Genomic DNA, 21,094 nt, shown 5'->3' on the forward strand with positions numbered 1-21,094 from the left:
CTCATTGCATGACCTAGGTGATGGCAGAAGGAGGTAAAGAGGCATGACTTATGCCGGTATTATTAAATCTGATTGGGTTTCAACCAGATAATGGAAGTTGGGTCAATTTAGGAGCATTTGGTGTTGCATCAAGTTTTGGAAGTTTGAATTTTATAAAGGCAGACGAGAAAATTGGAAAGCTTTACGCAATATGGATTTGACTTTTCGTACTTATAAGAATTAATTAACCACAGAGAAAAGTAACAAGTATTGGAAGTTAAAAATTATGAATAGGATGAAAATTTGAAATTAAAGTAGACGCTGGGGTTTCATTGTTAAGTTTCATGCATAACAGCAATAAAGACTGTTAGAAGACATTTTAGCATAAAGATGACTGCAGTCTAGAGTCTAAAAATTTTGCTTGCTTTGAGGCATAAAGATAAACAATATTCTGTTGTAACTTTTGATTTATGGTAACAATATAGTGCAGAGACATAATATTGCTATAAATTACAAAATAGTGCAAAACAAAGTAGTGTTCATAGGTTCATGGACAGTTCAAAAATCTGATTGCAGAGGGAAGAAGCTAAATCCTTATGTGTGGGTCATACATCGTAAAGACTTAAAAGTGCTATTTTAAAGTAGAGAACTTTTATTTCTTTGAGCTGAGCAGATTTTCTGTTACACGCAGCCAATATTGTTCATTTCTGTGCACTTAAGGTAGTTATCACTTGCTGATCTAGATTGTGACAGTAAATATTCAGATTTTGACTAATTTTGAAAATGGGCCTCAGTGTTGACAAATTATGCATTTTCAGATGAACTGCGACGTGCCCATGCAGAAACTGGAGATTCTGAGCAAGAGATACAGCAACTGCAACAGGAGCTGAAGGGAGCACAGGATTTTGCCAGAGCCAGCAAACAAAAGTGTCTTGAAGTACAAGGTGAACTCTACATTTGTGTTTTTCTTTAATGAACAGTGGCTTTTTTGTAAACAAGTACAGTGGATCATAGTTAAAAGGGACACATCGGGACGGTGTATTTTGGCAGCTGCCCCAATGCCTGAGGTTTCATGGAAATTTGTATAAATGAATAAAAATTACAAAATACCATTTAACTGAACAACAATTAGGTAGTTAAATGAAATGCAACACGAATTGGAACACTACCAATACTACTACAGTACTATAAAACTGTATATTAGTTCCTGATAGCAATCAACAGAGGAATTCACCCGGTGTACGCTGACGTGTAGGGGTAACTGTGTCGGCTGGTCTCAAAAATTGTCGTGGCATCTTGCAAGGAGCTGAAATTTTTTAAAGTCAAAAATCACTGCTCTTAAATTTGCATTCCTCTATCCAAATGGATGACATAACACAAGCACATACGACGGATCTGGAGGTATATAAGTCACCTGGACCAGATGGTGTACACCCCGGAGTCCTGAAAGAGGTGGCTGAAGGGATTATGGAGGCAGTATTAATGATCTTTCAAGAATCACTAGATTCTGGAATGGTTCCAGAAGACTGGAAAATTCCAAATGTCACTCTATTCTTCAAGAAGGGAGGGAGGCAGATGAAAGGAATCTAAGGCCAGTTAGTCTGACCTCAGTGGTTGGGAAGATATTGGAGTCAATTATTGAGGATAAAGTCTCAGGGTGCTCTGAGGCACATTATAAAATAGGCTGTAGTCAGTATGGTTTCCTCAGGGGAAAATCTTGTCTAACAAATCTGTTGGAATTCTTTGAAGAAATAACAAGCAGGATAGACAAAGGAGAATGGGTTAATGTTGTGTACTTGGAATTTCAGAAATCTTTTGACATGGTACCATACTCAAAGCTGCTTAGCAACCTACGAGCCTATAGTATTACAGGAAAGATACTAGCGTGGATATACCAGTAGCTGATTAGCAGGAGATAAAGAGTGAGAGCCTTTTCTGGCTGGTTGCTGGTGACTCGTGGGGCTCCACGGGGGTCTTGTGTTTGGACCGATTCTTTTTACATTGTATGTCAATGATTTGGATGGTGCAACACACACAAAATGCTGGAGGAACTCAGCAGGCCAGCCGGCATCTGATGGTTTCAGCCTGAAACGTTGACTGTACTTTTTTTCCATGGATGCTGCCTGGCCTGCTGAGTTCCACCAGCATTTTGCATGTGTTGCTCAGATTTCCAGCATCTGCAGATGTTCTCTTGTATGTGGATGATGCAATTGATGGCTTTGTTGCAAAGTTTGCAGAAATATAAAGATAATTAGAGGTAGTTTTGAGGAAGTAGAGGGGCTATAAAAGGACTTGGACAGCTTAGGAGAATGGACAAATAAATGGCAGATGCAATGCAGTGTCAGGAAGTGTATGGTCATGCACTTTGGTAGAAGAAATGAAATGGTTAACTATTTTCTTAATGGAGAGAAAATACAAAAAGCTGATGCACAAGGGACTTGGGAGTGCTTGTGTGGGATTCCCTTAAAGTTCATTTGCAGGTTGAGTCTAGTGAGGAAGGCAAATGCATTCATTTCAGGAGGTCTAGAATATAAAAGCAAGGATGTAATTTTGAAACTTCATAAAGCAATGGTGAGGCCTCACTTGGAGTACTGTGAGCAGGTTTGGGCTTCTTATATTAAAAGTACTGTACTGAAGCTGCAGAGGGTTCAAAGGACGTTCACGAAAATTATTCCAAGATTGAATGGGTTCTCATGTGAGGACCGTCTGATGGCTCTGGGCCTATATCACTAGATTCAGAAGAATGAGGGGTGATTTCATTGAAACTTATTGAATGATGAAAGGCCTTGATAGAGTGGATGTGGAGAGGCTGTTTGCTATGGTGGGAGAGTGTCCTTATAGAGGGGTGTCCTTTTTAGAACAGAGATGAGGGGGAATTTCTGGTGAATCCGTAGAATTCTTTGCCACAGGCAGCTGTGGAGATTCTTGATTGGTCAGGGCATGAAGGGATATGGGGAGAAGGCAGGAGATTGGGACTGAGAGGAAAATTGGATCAGCCATGATGAAATGGCAGTGCAGATTCAATGGGTCAAATGACCTAATCCAGCTCCTATCTTATGGCTGCTATTTTAAAAACTATTTGCTTTAAGCACAGTGTAGTGTCTAACGGCCGTGCAAGTACAACTGACGCTAGTAAGAAACTGTTCAGCAGCAGTCTCCTGTCCCAGTTAAGTGTTTCCAAATGAATGAAGGGAACCCCAGCTACTTTCTCTCAATTAGTTCTTTAAGGGGTTGTCCCAAGTAAGCAGCTGCCCTGATTAACCGACGGCCCAATGAGCTGAAATGCACTGTATCGTAATTTTTGGACCAGGCTGAGTGCAGCAGTGTCAAGAAGTTATTTAGTTTACTTTGCGTCAATGTTTACTCATTTGAAGTAAGAATGCCTTTTCAAGTGTTTCAAATAAAACAAGCACTTGTTTATGGGAATTTGGGCACTGGGAGAAATCTACTATTCTTTGCCATAAACGGTTTTTATTTAGGTGTATTTAAATATTTTTTTTGGTTTAACAATTTTTGTTAAGCTATTTGAAAAAATAAAATATGTCATTAAGTCAGTCTGATTGTTTTATTTTTCTGCTTTCAGTCCCTTCCTGCACATTCTTAACGATTTGTGAGCAATGAATGAGAAAAGGTAGAAATCAAAATCTGACTTCAGAAATTAAGTCAGATTAGGAAAATCAGTTAAGAAATAATTTTATTTATTTCAGAGGTTCTAATTAAAGTAATAAGCCACAGAAAACAAAATCTAAACTACTTTAATATTCATTACAAAACCAAACTGCTCATTCCAGAGGGTTAGAGGTTCCCACAAACTGTTGCTTGAATTACGTAGTTGAAATATTAAAATATGCTGTTTTATTGAGATCAATGAATATTGGTCAAGGCAAACTGAAATATTCCCTTTGTAACCTCTATCCTTCCCACTTCCCTGCAAATGGAAGCATGTTTTATTTCTCACTGCTACTTGCCCTGATGAAAGGATGTTGCTCTGAAATACTATTCTCATTTTTCTCAGCACCAAAGCTGCCTAACTTGCAATTTCTGTTTCCTTTAGAATTTTCAAAATTTGCAGATTTTTATTTCTTTAGCTGTGAGTCCATAGGTTGTGGGAACAGTTCAGTGATAGGGCGAGTAAAGTTATCCCCTGTGGTTCAGGACCCTGAAAGTTGAGGGTTAATAACTGTTCCTGAACTTGGTGGTGTAAATCCTGAGGCTTCTGTGCCACCTTCCTGATAGCAGCAGTGAGCATATTTAAACATTTCATGATTAAAGATTAGCTTTTTTTTCATATGTTCATTAAAATATACAGTGAAATTCATTGTTTGCATCAACAACCAACACAGTCCAATGATGTGCTGAGGGCAGCATAAGTATCATCATGCTTCCAGTACCAACATAGCATGCCCACAACTTACTAACCCTAACCCGTGCATCTTTTAGAATGTGGGAGAAAACGGAAGCACCCAGAGGAAACCCACGCAGTCACAGGGAGAACGTACATAGCAATGAGTATTGAACCCCAGTCTGCTACCATGCCACCCTCTACAAGAGTATACTTGTAGGATCATGGAATCTTGGATAAGGTCTTGTCCACAATTGGTAACAGAATATGTTGAAGCGGTGTGCTTAATTTCTACTGTTCTGCAAATGAAGCTTTTGGCTTGGTATTGTAAATACAGTGCAACAATATGGAACTTCAGTCAATTAGCACTTCAAACAGCTGATGTGATTTGTTAGAGTAAAGGAGATGAAAGCTAAACCTTGTCCTTTGTTTAAAATTTCTCAATGCTTAATAATTAAACTCTTGGGTTCTTTCGTAGGTAAAAATTGCTACATTATAATTAGCAATTGAAATTACCCTTGGATTACCTTCAGTTAAAGTGTAAGAATGTACAATTGCAAAAATACTTCAACTAAAACTACTTATGTGGTTTATTTTGGATTGTATTCATTAAGCTTCATTTTCATTACAGCTTTGTATTATCTGCTGTTTCATCTTTAGTTCTTCTCCAAACTCATTCCTGTGCATTCTGTTGCAGCTTTCTCTTTCCTAAAAGATAATATATCCTGATCATTTCTACTAATTGTATTATTGGATTCAGGTTGCCTCATGTAAAAACAATTCTACTGAAAGCAATGCTTCATAAAGTGCACTGTCAAACATAAACTTTATCATGTACTTTGTCTCCTTACAGCGCTTCTTGAAGAGGAAAGAAAGGCAAGTAAACAACAGGCAGAAGTGTCAGCTAGGCAAATCCAAGCATTGCAAGGTATAAATTCACTCAAAGCTGTTTATGTTGAATTCACAAATCCATATGTATATTACCTGCCTTTTAGTTTTGGGCAAATTCTGTCAGATCACTTTCAATAAAGTCCTATTTCTTCATATAAGATTCCTGTTTACCAATATTGCTATACATAAACCATATTTAACAGTAGAAAAGGTTGTTCATCATGGTACCTAGGAGGTCAATGAAATTAATGTTGTCTTACACGAAAGGAGTTAAAATATTTTTAATAGAATTTAAAATCAATCTAAAGACTTCAATAATTAAAAGCTAATGAAATTAAAAGCCTAATAAATAAGTTTTTCTAGTATTTCAAACAAAGTGTGCATTTGCCTGCCACATTTCTTCATTCAAGCAAAAATTTTTATCTTCTATGTGCAGCTCAGCTCGGTGATTTACAGAAGGATATTGAGATACTTCGAGAGGAGAAAGATTTGGAAATTATCAAGGCTCGTGATCAGTTGGCAAGTACCCATGAAGAGATTGTGGCTTTGCGACAGACAGCAGTAGAAGCAGCAACAGGGCGTGAAACTGACATTGCCATTCTCCAAGGGGAGTTACTGAAGGTGCACACTGAGCTTGAGCAATGGCGGCAGACTGCCTCAGAGTATGAATCAGAAATCTTAAATCTTCAAACCAAGATCCAGCTGCAGACCCAACAGCAAATGGATAAACAAAAAGGGGAAGCAATCCAATTACAAGGTGAGGGGAATGATACTTCATATGTAACTATGACCTTTGTAAAATATTTTGTTGTTAGCCGTCTAACACAATTAATTGAAGCAGAAATACGCTGTTTCAACCTTCAAGCTTTCTCTGCCATTCTGGTACCGTTTGATCTTCAAGTTTCTCACTGTCACACTTTAAAAAAACAGTCTGAGCACAGCCCCATGATATTTCATAAATTACAGTGCAGTCCTAACTGATGCTTTATATGCCCATGTTGAGAATTTACTCTCTGGGCCATCTGCTCTGCCAATCCCTCCCATAATCTTTAATTTTTCAATATTACATCTCATTCTTCTGAAGTATGGCACAATATAGTGAGCCTTTTCATGTGCTATACCCGTCTATGTGCAAATAATGATTTCTTTATTAATTATGAACTCTAAATGCATAGATTAGAATCGACTCTGATGGTATACCATTGATTTCACATGTAGATAACATGTGTTAATTTTATGTGTTAATGTGCTGCTGTAATATATAGGTATTTAGTTTTGTTAAATTATTGGAAGAAAACAAATTAACAGATGTTTTTGTTTCCGTTACCAATCCCTTGGTTTAAAATCACATTGTACTACATTATCATCAGTAGAGTACCTTATTAATGACCATTCTCAGAACACAGCAACAGGAACAAATCATTCAGCTTCTAAAAAAAACTTCTAGCATTCACTTTAGTTAAAATTGATCTGTTTACCAACTCCATTTCCTTCACCTTTGTTCCAGATCTCTAACTTTACTTCTTCTTCCTAATTTTCAGTTGATACAATATCCACAACATTATGAGTTAGTAAATTCCAGATGTCTTCTATCTTCACATTGCAAATGTAACCTCTGAGTTCACTTCACTGCTGCCTAATCTAAATTTTCTATTATGTTACATTATTCTAGATGCCTTTCATCTGATAGGAGAAGATATACATTTGCATACTGTCTCTCTTAGCCATGGGGTGTATTAGAATGCACTGCAGTGACTAAAGTACCTTTGAAATTATTTCAGTTTACTAACATAAATCATGGCAGCTAATTTTATTTTGCAGCATTCTGCCTGAAAGATATATAAATTTTTAAGTAATTGCACGTAAGGGATAAATACAGTGCCTTGTAAAAGTATTCAGCCCCGACCATTTGTTTACATAAATTAATATTGCATTCAAGGATTTTGATCAATTTTAATGAAAATTTTTATTTGTGACTCACATTCTCCTTTTTTATCCCACAGCAGAGCCCCAAAAAAACAGGGAAAATTTTAAAGCATGAAAAACTAAAAATTCAAAAACTGAAATATCAGCAGTTCAAAAGTATTCATTCCCCTTTGCTCAGTACTTAACTGAACCATCTCTTGCAGCTATTACAGCCAGTAGTCTTGGATAAATCTCTATTAGCTTTGCACAACGTGCTGGAGCATTCCTCCTTGCAAAACAGCTTAAGCTGTGCCAGGTTACTTAGGGAACAGTAGTAGACAGCAGTTTTGAAGTCTTTCAAGAGATGGTCGATCGAGTTAAGTTCAGGACTCTGGACCACTCGAGGACCAGATTTCTTCATTTGAATCCACTCTGTGGTTCCTCTGGCAATGTACTTTGAGTCATTCTCCTGCTGAAAGACAAATATTCTCTCCAGTTTAAGCTTTCTGGCAGAAACAATCAAGTTTTTATTCAGGATTTCTCTGTATTTAGCAATGTTCATCTTCCCATCGATCTTAACAATATTTCCAGTCCTTGCTGCTGAAAAGCATCCGCATAGCATGATGCCACCTCCACCATACTTTACAGTAGGGATGATGTTACCTGGCTGATGCGCAGTATTAGATTATCACCACATATACCACTTAGCGTTGAAGCTAAAATGTTCTGACCTTCTTCCACATTTTTACAGCATCTTCTAAGTAGCACTTTGCAAAGTCTTTACAGACAAGTACGTGCTTTCGTCATGCCAGCATTGTTTCCTTGCCACTCTTCCATAAATACTATTTATGTGCAAGGCTATTTATCCACAATACTATTATGGAGATTCTGTAGCCATGAGCTTCATCTCCAGTTACAGCCATTGACTTATGCATCTCACTCAGAGTGACTGTTGGCGTCACAGTGGCCTCCCTTACAAGTGCCTTTTCTCTCCAGCGACTAAGTTTAGAGGAGCAGCCTGACCTAGGCAGTGGGGCTGTGGGTTCATGTTTTTTCCACTTTTTTAGGATGTACTGCACTCAGCTCCAGCTTATATTCAATGCCTTTGAGATGGTCTTGTACATTCCCCAAATTTGTGTTTCTCTACAATAATTTCCCTGATTTGCCTTGAATGATCTTTTGTCTTCATTTTGATTTGGTCTTTTGAAAATCTACCACATTGTTGTATCTTACAAAGGAAGGGGGTATTTATTCAGAGCAAGTTGGGTGAGTTGGTAAAATAATAATACCTTGCACCAGAGGAAAGTTAGCATAGTGATTACAAAGGTGATGCATATTTTTTCAGCTTCACAAGTTTTTAATTTTTAGTAAATTGTTAACAGGTTTTAGAATTTTTCTTCTGATTTGACATGATTCACAATGTTTTGAAGATTAGTTTAAAAAATCCCACCAACATATTTTAAATTTAGAAAATTAAACAGTAAATTGTGGAAATAGTTGTGGGGGCTGAATACTTTTTCAAGCCACTGTATTGACAGGCATACCAGGAACAGTGCCCTACCTTCTCTTCAAATAGGCCATGAGATAATTAATATCCAAATAATTGGATTAGTGAGATACTCTTCTAATGTCTCAGTTACAAATGAATTGAATTGACTTTATTACTTACATCCTTCACATACATGAGGAGTAAAAATCTTTACGTTACGTCTCCATCTAAGTGTGCAATGTGCAATTTATAGTAATTTAAAAGAATTAGTATGTACAACAGGACAGTCAATATAAGATAGAAATATAGTTGTGAATTAAACAGTCTGATGGCCTGGTGGAAGAAGCTGTCCTGGAGTCTGTTGGTTCTGGCTTTTATGCTGCTTGATCTGTTTCCCAGATGGTAGCAGCTGGAACAGTTTGTGGTTGGGGTGACTCATGTTCCCAATGATCATTCAGGCCCTTTTTACACACCTGTCTTTATAAATGTCCTGAATAGTGGGAAGTTCACAACTACGGCTGTGCTGGGCTGTCCACACCACTCTTATGCAGAGTACTGCGAGTGAAGGAAGTATGGTTCCCATACCAGACATTGATGCAGCCAGTCTGGATACTCTCAATCATGACCCTATAAAAAGTCCTTATGCTTTGGGGCCCATACCTAACTTCTTCGACCGTCTGAGCTGAAAGAAGCACTGTTGTACCTTTTTCACCACACAGCCAGTATGTGCAGATCATGTGAGATCCTTGATGATGTGTATGCTGAGGAGCTTAAAGCTGTTCACCCTCTCAACCCCAGATCCATTAATGTCAATAGGGACTAGCCTGTCTCCATTCCTCCTGTACTCCACAACCAGCTGCTTAGTTTTTGCGACACTGAGGGAGAGGTTGGAAATGAGTATCTCCAAAAGTACATTTCTTTAGTGCTACACTAAAAATGTTTCCAGTGCAGGGAGGGGAACTTGAACTCAAGATATTCTGACTTGGAAGTGTGAAACATTGACATTGTGTTTCAGATGTTTTGGCAAAAATAGGTTTACAGGAGAATAGAGACTGGAATGGGCTATTGTGGTCCTCAAGATGACCCAGCCTTTCAGTGTGATCAAAGTTGATCATCACAGACTACATCTCTTTTGTGCCAATTCTCCTTAATCCTGATCATTTTAAAATGTGTTTATTAAATACCTTAGTGATCTGTTCTCCAGAGCCCTCCATGGTTGGGAATTCCAGAGGCTCAGCACCTACGGCAAGAAAGAACATTTAGCACAGTGGTTAGCATAATGCTGTTACAGCACTGGTTCCATTCCAATGTTACCTGGAAGGAGTTTGTATATTCTCTTCATGACTGCATGGATTTCCTCCAACATTTCAAAGATATACGGGTTCATAGGTTAATTGGTTATACTAGGTGTAATTGGGTGGCACAGTCTAGTTGGGTTTTGTTCAACCCTCAATATTCCAAACTCTCAAAGAAATCTTGTGCATCTTGTACTTCTTTTCTAACTGCAATTTGTTATTGGTACTGTATGTTTGAGTATTATCACTAATTATTTTCTTTTAGAAGAGTATAGTTTTGGTCACCTTGCTCTTGGAAGGATGTTTACTACTACTATGTTCAGTAGAACAACACCAGCAAAAACAAAACGAAACTGGCCATCTTGGGAGGTCAATCGCCCTCATGCCTCCTACTTGCACTGACTTCCAACCCCAGGGAATCTCGTCACATCAGGGTCCTCCTCCACAGGGCCCGCTGACCTGACATCTGTCCATGCTGGCCTTCAACTACGAAGCACTTCAACCTAGACTCTGATGCTGACTTCATTAACTGCCCCTGGCATCTAACTCTCCCTCATTCCCTGTCCCTAAACCCTAATCTGTCCTTTAACATGCCTCCAAAACCATCTCAACAAACTTAAAATCAAATAAGTATGAGCCATGACCTTGACCAACATCACATCTTGACACCATCTTGACTGGAACAACATTAAGCTGGAAAGGGTGCAAGAGATGTACAAGGATAGTGCCAGGACTCGAGGGACTTGAGTTATGGGAGTGAAGTTGAGAAGGTTGAGACTGTTTTCATTGGAGTGTAGGAGAAAGAGAGATGATTTTTAGGAGCAGGAACCCATTGGTTAATGGTAGGGGTTTATGGCATGAAAAGGTTTGGAACTGCTGCTTTAGAGGTATATAAAATCACAAGCAGCACAGATAGGTTCAATATATGCAGTCTTTTGCCCAGAGTTTGGGAATCAAGAGCTAAAAGACAGGTTGAAGATAAGGGGTGGGGGGGGGGGGGGGGGGAGTTTAATAGGAATCTGAAAGGCAACTTTTAAACCTAGAAGGGTGGTCAATGAATGGAATGAGCTGCTAGAAAAGGTGTTTAAGGCAGGTACATTAACAAAATTTAGAAGGTTCTTGAACAAATGCATGGATAAGAGAAGTTTAGAGAATGTTGTCCAAATGCAGGAAAATGGCATTAGTTTAAATGGAAATTTTGGTCTAAATGAACCATTTGGGCTGAAAGGCTATTATTCTATGACTTAAGTTTTAAATCCACTTTTTGATATTTTCAGATTTTTTCCTCTTTCTGTTCATTGTAAATATTAATAGAACACTCTAATTTTGATGGCCTGTTATTTCTTTATTATTTGCTATTTCCTTCCTGCCCCTTCTTCTTTACTTCTCTTTTCTCTGTTTATCTATAAGAAAAATGTGCCTTTATATATCGTTTTCATATTTGTTCCTTTTATTGTTTTCTTTATACCCTTTATTGCTTTATAGCTATTCCAGAATGCTGAATTTTCACTTGCCTTGCAAGTACATAAGTTTATGTTACCTGCTCTTGACCAATGAATTGATTGGATTTAAAAGATAGGAAAATTATTTATTAAATCTGTTGATTAATTAGTTCTTGAGACATTACTATTCAATCACAGAGTTGACTGAAACAAATAACTTCCCATTGCTATTAAGGATTTTCTTTGCAATAACAGTGATAAATAAGCAATACAAGTACAGGGGAAGAATTGGGATATTACTAAGGCTACTTTCCTTTGCTTGTAAATGTGGCTTGAAGAAACAAAAGCTGATCTTAATTATCAAGTAATTTCACTGATTAAGGAAACCTATGCCCCTAAATCACAAACAATTGATTCAGCATTGCATTTTTTGTCCTTTTTTAGTCAGAAGTAACTTCTGTACAATTTTATTACCAACTCCCTAGTGGCAGTTTATGCCAGAAATTACATCATCTGCTTTTTCACTCTCTGAACTACCAGCAGCTCAAGAATGCCTGTCATGTGGTTCCACCCAATAGAAGTTGTGAAAGCACAGAAAATATTTGGTGAAGCAAGTTCAAGAGCTCAACCCTTGGTGAAACATAACAAAAGTGGCTCATAAAATGTGAAGAGTAAGCAGACTTTGAAACTAAATTCCTGTACATTTAATTGAAAATTATCCAGCAAGAATTCTTCACATCAGAGCCTAAAAATCTTACTACATTGATGAAATTCCTGCTTTTAAAAGCATAGTTTATTGAACTAGAGCATAACCTTTTCCAATATATTACACATATTACAACTGAAACCACAAAGGATTTTGCAAAATATGAACAAACTATAACCAATTAAGACTATACAAACTTAACATGCAGTTTTTGCATGTTCTTTATCTCTTCAGCATTTATGCAAGCAATGTGCTTATTTCACCATACTCTTCTTGCTTCAGTATCCCACCTCCTTAGAATGCTATCCTGCTCAATTCCTAATGAATTCTTTTATATATATTTTTTACATATTCTTTCTTCTTTCATGAGAACAAAATAGATTGAAAAATAGAAGCAGGAGCAGACCGCCTGACCAGTCTTAGAACTCAGTACAATTTTGCTGTTCTGTCCCAATGTCCCTTAATTTCTTTAATTTAGTACCAAAATCTTATCAATTTCCGTTCTGAGTAAATTCTGTGACCAAGTCACCATCACTGCAAAGATTAACCATCCTCAACATGAAGGAATTTCTCACTATCTCCATCCTAAATGGCCAACTCATGTCCTGGGAATTTGACCCTCAGTCGAGATTAGGTGCTATGGTAGCACAGTGTGGCTCTGGTATGTTATATTTGTGGAAAATATAGCCTGCCAACCTGAGAAGGATCCATTTATTCATATTCTTTTCTTTCTGCCTGATAACCAATTCTCGATCCATTATCAGTAGACTACCCCATAGTTTGTTTATTTTATCAAAAAGCTTTGTGAGAATACAAATAGACTACATCAAAGGATCTGGAGAGTGACCTTATAGAGTAAGGCTTCCCAACCTTTTTTATGCGAGGGGCCCATGGTCCTCAGTTGGAACCCCTGTTATAGAGGTTTATAAAATTACAAAGGACATGAGTATTGTCTTTTTCCCATTCTAGGGGAGTCTAAATCTAGAGGGTATAGATTAATAGTAAAAGGGGAAAGAACTAAAGAGCCCTGAGGGACAAGTTTCTATTCAGTTGTGGGTATATAGAACAAGCCACCAGAAGAGGTAGAAGCAGATAAAATTATGAGGCATTTGGACAGTTTCATGGACAGGAAATGTTTTGAGGGATGTGGACAGATGGGACTACCTTTTGAAGGCACCTTAGTCAGCAAGGACCAAAACATTGACTGTCCATTTCCCGCCATACATGCTGCCTGACCTGCTGAGTTCCTCCAGCATTTGTCCTATATCTGTGCTGAATGATTCTATGGCATCCCCTTCCCCCAATCCATGCTACTAGTCAAATATGATTTCCTATTCATATATCCACATTGACTCAGCTGTCTTGTTATTCTTTTCAGGGTGCTCTGTTACTGCATCTTCAATATTTGACACGATATGAAAGTGAATTGTAACAATTGCAGATAAAATAATCTACTTTTAGATGTATATTAAGCAAAAGAGGAAGCAACTAATCTTAGATTTTAATTATTAATGTTCTATGAAGCAGCCCACATAAGCAAAATACTTATTTTTGCACAGAGCCATAAAAATATGTTGGGAGAAGTAAGTTGTTCTTACTGATCAATTAAATAAAAGCTTCCATGTATATCACAGCTTTCATTACATCCCTGATAACTAAGTAAATACCATCATACTCAGATACTACAAAGTGTAATGAGAAATTACTGCTTAATGAGTGCTGTTTGAAAGAATATATTTCTGGGAAAATTGCCTCTTTCTTCACTCAATTAAAGCAGGGGTGGCCAACCTTTTACATTGCATGTGTCAATTTATTCACGCACAAGTTCAGATGTGCCATACAACCCTTGTACCCCCATTCAATTCTTGTAAAAATATTTTAATATAGACATATTTAGCATTTTACATGATATATTGATTTAATATAAAACAAGATAAACATTATTTACCTTAATGAGATTTTTAACAAATATATTTTGGCTTCTTTTGATTTCTTCCTTTTTCGTAATCACATATTTTTTCCGTAACTCAGACCCAAGCACTAGCTTCAGTTTTCCTTCTATTTCCGTCTGATGTTTTGTTTTATAGTGTCTATTAAGATCATGTCTTCTATTATGTGAGAAAGTGTTTTCACAGACTATGCACAACGGTTTTCCTGCCAGGCCCACTATAAATAAGAACTCTTTTTCCCAGTGTTCATTGAATTCATGCTTACTATCACTTTCTACTTTTCTTTTGCTCATTTTCTTTTGCACTGTGATGGGTAACTGGAAGTAAAAACAAGGCTTTATTTTCAAAAAGGTACAAAACTGCAAATGTTCACAAAGGACGAACAAAGCACAACTCCATAGCACACGAGTGTTAATTGTAAACTGACTGGTAAAAACCTGCAACGCACCACTGGTGCAGACGCCTGGTGCCTCAGGATCAAACAAGTATCAAACGTGTATTGAACAGTTACTAAACGACTGTAGAACAAAAGTCCTCCTTTCCTAGTTTGACTCATTGAACATTTTTAATTGAAAACAGATTAATGTGAAAGAAGATAACATTCGCCAAAGGATGTGCACAAAATAATAAAATCGCTAAAAATAATTGCTAAGCTTTAGATTTATTCTCAGTAAAACCCATTTCTAGCTCTAAGCTACTTGAATTCCTGTTATAGATTATTTTTTCTAAAAATCGGTTTTTGGTTAATACTTGTTGCATGAGTAGGCTAACTTTTTTATTATTATCACTGGGGAGCAATGCGCCACTTCTAATCATCCAACATGCCACTTTTGGTGCATGCGCCATGGGTTGACCATCCGTGACTTAAAATTTTAGACAGCGCATTTTGAAAGACACTGTAATCAGTCAACCTAGAATACAGTATGTGCTCAAGTTATGAAGAACACAACATATTCATTTCAATTAATAAAAAATATTTTTGACTAAAACTGAAATTTTTAATGCTTCTTAGTGTCAGAATCTTTGATTTTATCTTATATAACATGATATCTACACTGAAATCTGTATGTAGAAACTTCATTTACATTGTATGAGCAAAATAAAATTATTTTAAATCATTTAGGATAAAAATTATATTTTGTCTTCAAGTAGGATATATCATTATTGCTATCTATTGGGGTCTGCAGCTATGTCATCCCTGAGCTAAATGGGTCTGGCAAGACTGAGGATTGAATATTTAGACTCCTCACTGCTTCCTTGTAAGTTGGGAAACTACAGTGGTCTATCATTATTTTACAGCAAAATTTAGCAAAGGGATAAAACTAAAATAATTGCTCGTGGGATATGTACTGTTTCATAGTTTACATTCTCACCAGAATAAAATGGTCTCGGACAATTATGTACAGTTAGAGTATATATTTTTCCCTTAATCCCTGCCATGTATTTTTGAGTTAACTTGGTATAATGAAGTCCATGAGTTAAGGACTCTACAACTCAAGTTCTCAGTATTTACTATTTATTATTATGATTATTTTGCATTTGTACAGTTTGTCTTCCAGTTGTTTGTCAGTCTTTGTGTTTAGATTTTCATTGATTCTATTGTGTTTCTATTTTACTGTGAATGTCTGAATGAAAATGACTCTCAGGGTCATATGTGGAGACATCCACGTACTGTGATAAAAAAAATTCACTTTGAACTTTTAATGGCATGAAAACTCAAAATAAGAGGCAAGTCCTGCTTGTCATCCAAACCAGTCACATGGCTGGCTTGCAGCTTTTAAGTTAGGCCCACCCAGCTGCTTCCTCAGTGTTAAAATGGCTCAGTTCCATAGGTCAGGACAGTCAGGTATAAGATGTCCGTTATTGTTCTCCTTATGTTGTTGCGTCTTAAGAAAAGAGGAAGAAAATTTTAAGCACTCACGGTTACTGCTAAACAATGTAGGCAGATACTTAAGCAATAGCTAAATTTCCCATTCACTTGTTATCTTAAACTGTCAGAATTCTTGCAAAATAGGAGGTAACTTGTTTAAGGATACTCTATATGAAAGAAAGATGTATAATGATGAAGTCGTGATCCAGAAAAGTAATTTAATGTGACAGTGAATTTCCATAATAAATAAGCCATTCACTGTTATCTATTAAACCTAAGTTTTTTCATTTCATGTCATCCATGAAACCTAAGTTCTTTTCATTTTTCATTTCATTTATGAGTGTTACCATTTAAGGTCTTAATAGAATTGGTTTGATTGTAAAGTCAGCTAGGTCACATAGGATTTATTAAACATTACAGGATAGGGTGGATTAAACTCAACAGGCATACTCTGAATCATCATCACATGAAAATGAGTATGAGAAAGTTTAGATGTTCAAATTCTTGCCAAAATTCTTGTGCAATGAGGAATTTCTTTTTCATTTTGGCTTCTGCTGTTTCATGAATTTTTAAAGATCTAATCAAATATGGTATTTTTCCATGTTTTGGATGTGTGACTGTCCTGCACATGTTTTACGTGAATGACCACAAATCTATTAATGTCTTTTATTTCTGCTACTGACCGCATTCTCCCGCAGGACCAGAACATTGTATCTTGTTTTCAATGTGTCCACCAAAAAAAGTATGATGTCACTGCTAACCAATTAGAACTAGAATTTTGTGAAAGGGAGAACATACTGTTCGAGTGAAAGAATGCCAAACATGTATATGTTTGGCAGACGTTTAGTTTTCATTCTAAGACTGTTTATATGTGACAAAATTATTTATGTTTTTAACCTTGATATTGCAAATGTGGAAATAGCACTTAAATGAAGTGACATCATCTGATAATTATTTTTTAATTTTGAGCTTTCATTCATTTTGCGAAGAAATTACTTTAGTCAGAGGCTGGTAAATCTATCTAATTTGTTGCCATGAGCGGCAATGGAGGCCAAGTCATTGGGTGTATTTAAGGCAGAGATAATTAGGTTCTTGATTAGCGAAGGCAGGGGAGTGGGGATGACTTGAAAAATTGGATCAGCCCATGATTGAATGGCAGAGAAGACTTGATGGGCTGAATGGCCGACTTCTGCTCCTATATCTTATGGTCTATGGTCTTATTTTAGAGTTTAAACTACTAAGTTGTATTTTGTTGTAGCTTGTGGAGTAATTCAAATCCCCTGTGTTAATACTTCATCAAAAGGTAATTATTGATAAGTATTGCAAAATACACATTTTTATTCCAGCTTTGGAATCAAGACTCTGATGGTAGAACTGCTTCTTCAGCAGTATTATGTGGTTTAAAATGGCAGGATGCTGGACATAGTTACAAACACAAAAATTCCTGTGACATAAGCAACAACTGAACTACTATAAGTAGAGACCTCCACTTTTATGTTTCATGTTTTCTGGATGTGCCGTGGCACACAGGTGGTGTTATTTTAAAAATTGTTGACATGCGTATAAAAACGAATGGAGTAACAACAGATTTTCACTTCGTACTGCTAGGATTTTGTGTGCATCCACCAGTGTCTGCTTTACTTTCTTCCAAGAACATTCTCACCCATATACTGAAGTAACCATTTAACTTGTAATTATTGTCAACAATGTTTTTAAGGAAATATAAAATTGTAGAAATTGTGGAACCTAGTGAGAGCAGTTTTCATTTGCTAAATACATGTTTGTTACTGAGTTTTGAGGTGCTGCCATGCTGCTTCAGTCTTTTTTCAATTTTGTCCCTGGCAGGTAAACTGGATGAACTGCAGAAGCAGAGCAGTATTCTGCAGAATGATTGTGATTCGCTTAGACACGAAAAGGTTACTCTTATGGAAAAATTGCAGCAATATGAGGAAGAACTCCAATGGCAAGTTCCTATAATAATTGTGTTTTTATGACTGGAAGTGCTGTGTGTTTTTGTTTTAATATAATAGTGGGACTTGAGGACCTGAGTTGTAGGGAAAGGTTCTAATCTGAGAAAATTCAAAAATTAGAAGTGCAAAGGCTCTCGGGAATCCTCGTGCAGAATTCCCTAAAGATTGACTTGCGGGTTGAGTTGGTTGTAATGAAGGCAAATGTAATGTTAACATTCATTTCAAGAGGACTAGAATATATTAAGGATGAGATTTGGAGTACTTGGAGGCACATGATAAAGTAAGCCAAAGTCAGCATAGTTTCCTTATGGGGAAATCTTGCCTGACAAATCTGTTGATAAGGAAATAGCCAGCTGGATAGTCAAAGGAGAGTCAGTGGATGTTGTTCATTTGGATTTTCATAAGGCCTTTGACAAGGTGCCACACATGAGGCTACTTAACAAGATATGAACCCATGGTATTAATTAACAATACTAGCACAGATAGAAGATTGGCTAACTGGAAAGAGACAAAAAATGAGAATAAAGAGGGCCTATTCTGGTTGGCTGCCAGTATTCCATATGGGTTGGAATGGTATTGTGACTGTTTTGTTTCATGTTCTATGTCAATGATTTAAATTATGAAATTGATGACTTTGTGGCCAAATTTGCAGATGGTGCAGAGATAGGTGAAGGGACGGGTATTGTTGAAGAACTAGGGGGTCTGCAGAAGTATATGAACAGATTAGGGGAGTAGAAAAGAAGTGGTAGTGTAGGGAAGTGTATGGTCATGCACTTTGGTTGCAGGAATAAAGGCAGAGACTATTTTCTCACTGGGGAGAAAATTCACAATTCAGAGATGCAAGAGGATTTGGGAGTCGTGCAGGATTCCCTAAAGGTCAACCTGTAGGTAAAGTCTGTGGTAAGGAAGGCAAATACAATGTTAGCATTCATTTTGAGAGGACTAGAATATAAGAGTAAGGATGTAATGCTGAGGCTTTAGACAACATTACTCAGACTGCACTTGGAGAATTGTGAGTAGTTTTGGGCCCCTATCTAGGAAAAGGTATGCTGGCATTGGAGAGGGTCCAGAGCAAGTTCACGAGAATGATTCCAGGAATGAAAGTCTTAATATATGAGGAGCATCTGGTGGCTCTGAGCCTATCTTTACTGGAGTTTAGAAGACTGAGGGGTGATCTCATTGAAACCTATTGAATATTCAAGTGTCTAGATAAAGTGCATGTTTCTTCTGGTGGAAGAGAGTAGGACCAGAGGTCACCGCCTCAGAATACCCAACATTTCTAAGCATTCTCTAACTAATTTTATTGTTTTGCTCTCTCCCTATTTGCTTCCCAGTATTTAATCAGTCCTCCATTAATAGAGGTAGTTGTTACTGTGACAGGGAGTTCCTGAGCTTAGAAATGTTGGGTAGCCTTGATTACTACTACTTTGTTAAAACCAATGAAGATAGTTCTAAAAGCATGAATAATAATTCAGCTGGAGATATACCTTTGTTATAAATGGGTTATATCTGAAAAATGTGAAAAATAATGTTCTGTTACAGTGCCCAGCAGCAGAGCATCAAGTTGACCAATGATGTAAGTGGATTAAAAACTTCTCGGAAAGAGCTGGAACTTCAGATGGGAGCTTTGAAGGAGCAACGTGTACAGGAGACAAATGGACTGAGATTACAGCTTGCACAGGCTGAAAAAGAGACACAGAAATTTCAGCAGCAGGTAACTTAATAGATTTAAAACTTTTCTTTGTTCTTTATGTGTTATCAATGATCTAAATATTGATCATTGGTTTCCTGTGCTGCTTATTTCAGTCAAATTCGCACTGATAAGGAGCACTACTCTGGTAGAGCTACTATCTCACAGCACCAGAGACTGAAGTTCAGTCCTGACTCTGGTCGCTGTCTGTGTGGAATTTGCATAATCTCCTTGTGATTGTGTTGGTTTCCACTGAGTACTCCCATTTTCCACCCACTTCATGAAGCCATGTGGGTCGGTAGATTAATTGGCCAGTGTAAATTGCTCCTGGTGTGTAGGTGTGTGGTAGAATCTTGGGGGAGTTGGGGAGAATGTAGGGAGGTTAAAAATTGGGGTTCATTTAGGATGAGTGTAAAAACAGTGGTGAATGATCAGTGCAAACTCGGTGGCCACAGGGCCAGATTCCATGCTGTATCTCTCTTTAACTCTGATATTGGATTAAATAAGAAAGATAACCAGATATCCTCATTGAGAACTTTTGGAAAGTGGTACCTCCTGTATACCTGGAGGGAGTTCTATAAAAGTTTAGCTGAAGGATAGTGGGCAGCACAGGTAGGACAACTGCCTCGTAGCTCCAGTGACCCAAGTTTGATTCTGATCTTCAGTACTGTCTGTGCTGAGTATGCATTTTCTCCCTGTGACTTTGTGTCTTTTCCCCTATTAGAAAGAGCCCAGGTTTTGTGTTGCCTGGCAAAGCGTCCTGCTCATATTGTAAGAGCATCCTGTCTTGCTGTGAAACAAAATCTGTCGTTTGGAATCGTGTTTGACTAAGCTGCCATCTTGTGCTAAAATGACAGAGGTTAGATACAGAGGTATTGCGGTGCAACAGAGCCAGTGAGAATGGGCTGTAAAGTCATTCCAAATGTATTTAGATCCTTACTGCTGACAGAAGCTTCAAATCCTTATCCAATAATGGCTCTGTATGAAAGATACAGTGTTTGTTAACTTACTCTTGTGGTCCAATGAATACTTATTTCATGTCTATAAAAACTACTAACTTAGAGATAGAGAAACTTGTATGCTCAATAACATAATAAGCCCACACGAAGTAAAACCGTCTTAGAAAGATATGAAAATTTCAGCAAGATTCCTTCCGAAGGCAAGAATGAATTTCAGTTGCATTCAAACACTATATACTGTTACAGTATATCAGTGCTGAGTAAATTTAAATTTTGCATTTTTTTCCAGACATTCTTTGTGGAAAAATTAATTGTGTATTTTAATTTACAGTATATTCTAATTCAAGGTTAGAATGCCAGGTATGCACAAAATAACATTCAATAATAACACAAAACTTAAACCACTCAATTAAATCTTTTTCTCAATTCATTTTTGCTAATGGACTAAGTTGTTCAGAATCCAGATTGAGTGCAAATTACTTTTTCCTTCCTCCGGAGTCTTGGACTGAAGATGAGAAAAACAGCAGGCCTCCAACACATTTCTCAAGTGGCATTCTTTTTATGTGGTCCTAGATGGTGTTAATTATTCACATCTTGCTGCAACAGA

General features: G+C 37.2%; 1 protein-coding gene across 5 annotated transcripts in view; it reads left to right on the forward strand.

The window, feature by feature from the left end:
- slmapa (sarcolemma associated protein a) overlaps positions 1 to 21,094 on the forward strand; it is a 190,373-nt gene that overhangs the window by 164,685 nt on the left and 4,594 nt on the right. For all 5 annotated transcript variants that reach the window (XM_059944200.1, XM_059944198.1, XM_059944203.1 and 2 more), the window contains 5 exons: positions 798 to 923; positions 5,175 to 5,249; positions 5,649 to 5,969; positions 17,714 to 17,831; positions 19,381 to 19,552. In XM_059944200.1, coding sequence (XP_059800183.1) covers positions 798 to 923; positions 5,175 to 5,249; positions 5,649 to 5,969; positions 17,714 to 17,831; positions 19,381 to 19,552 — 812 coding nt within the window. The remainder of the gene's footprint in view (positions 1 to 797; positions 924 to 5,174; positions 5,250 to 5,648; positions 5,970 to 17,713; positions 17,832 to 19,380; positions 19,553 to 21,094) is intronic.

Source organism: Hypanus sabinus, chromosome 19 (genome assembly GCF_030144855.1).
Source record: "Hypanus sabinus isolate sHypSab1 chromosome 19, sHypSab1.hap1, whole genome shotgun sequence".
Classification (NCBI taxonomy): Eukaryota; Metazoa; Chordata; class Chondrichthyes; order Myliobatiformes; family Dasyatidae; genus Hypanus; species Hypanus sabinus.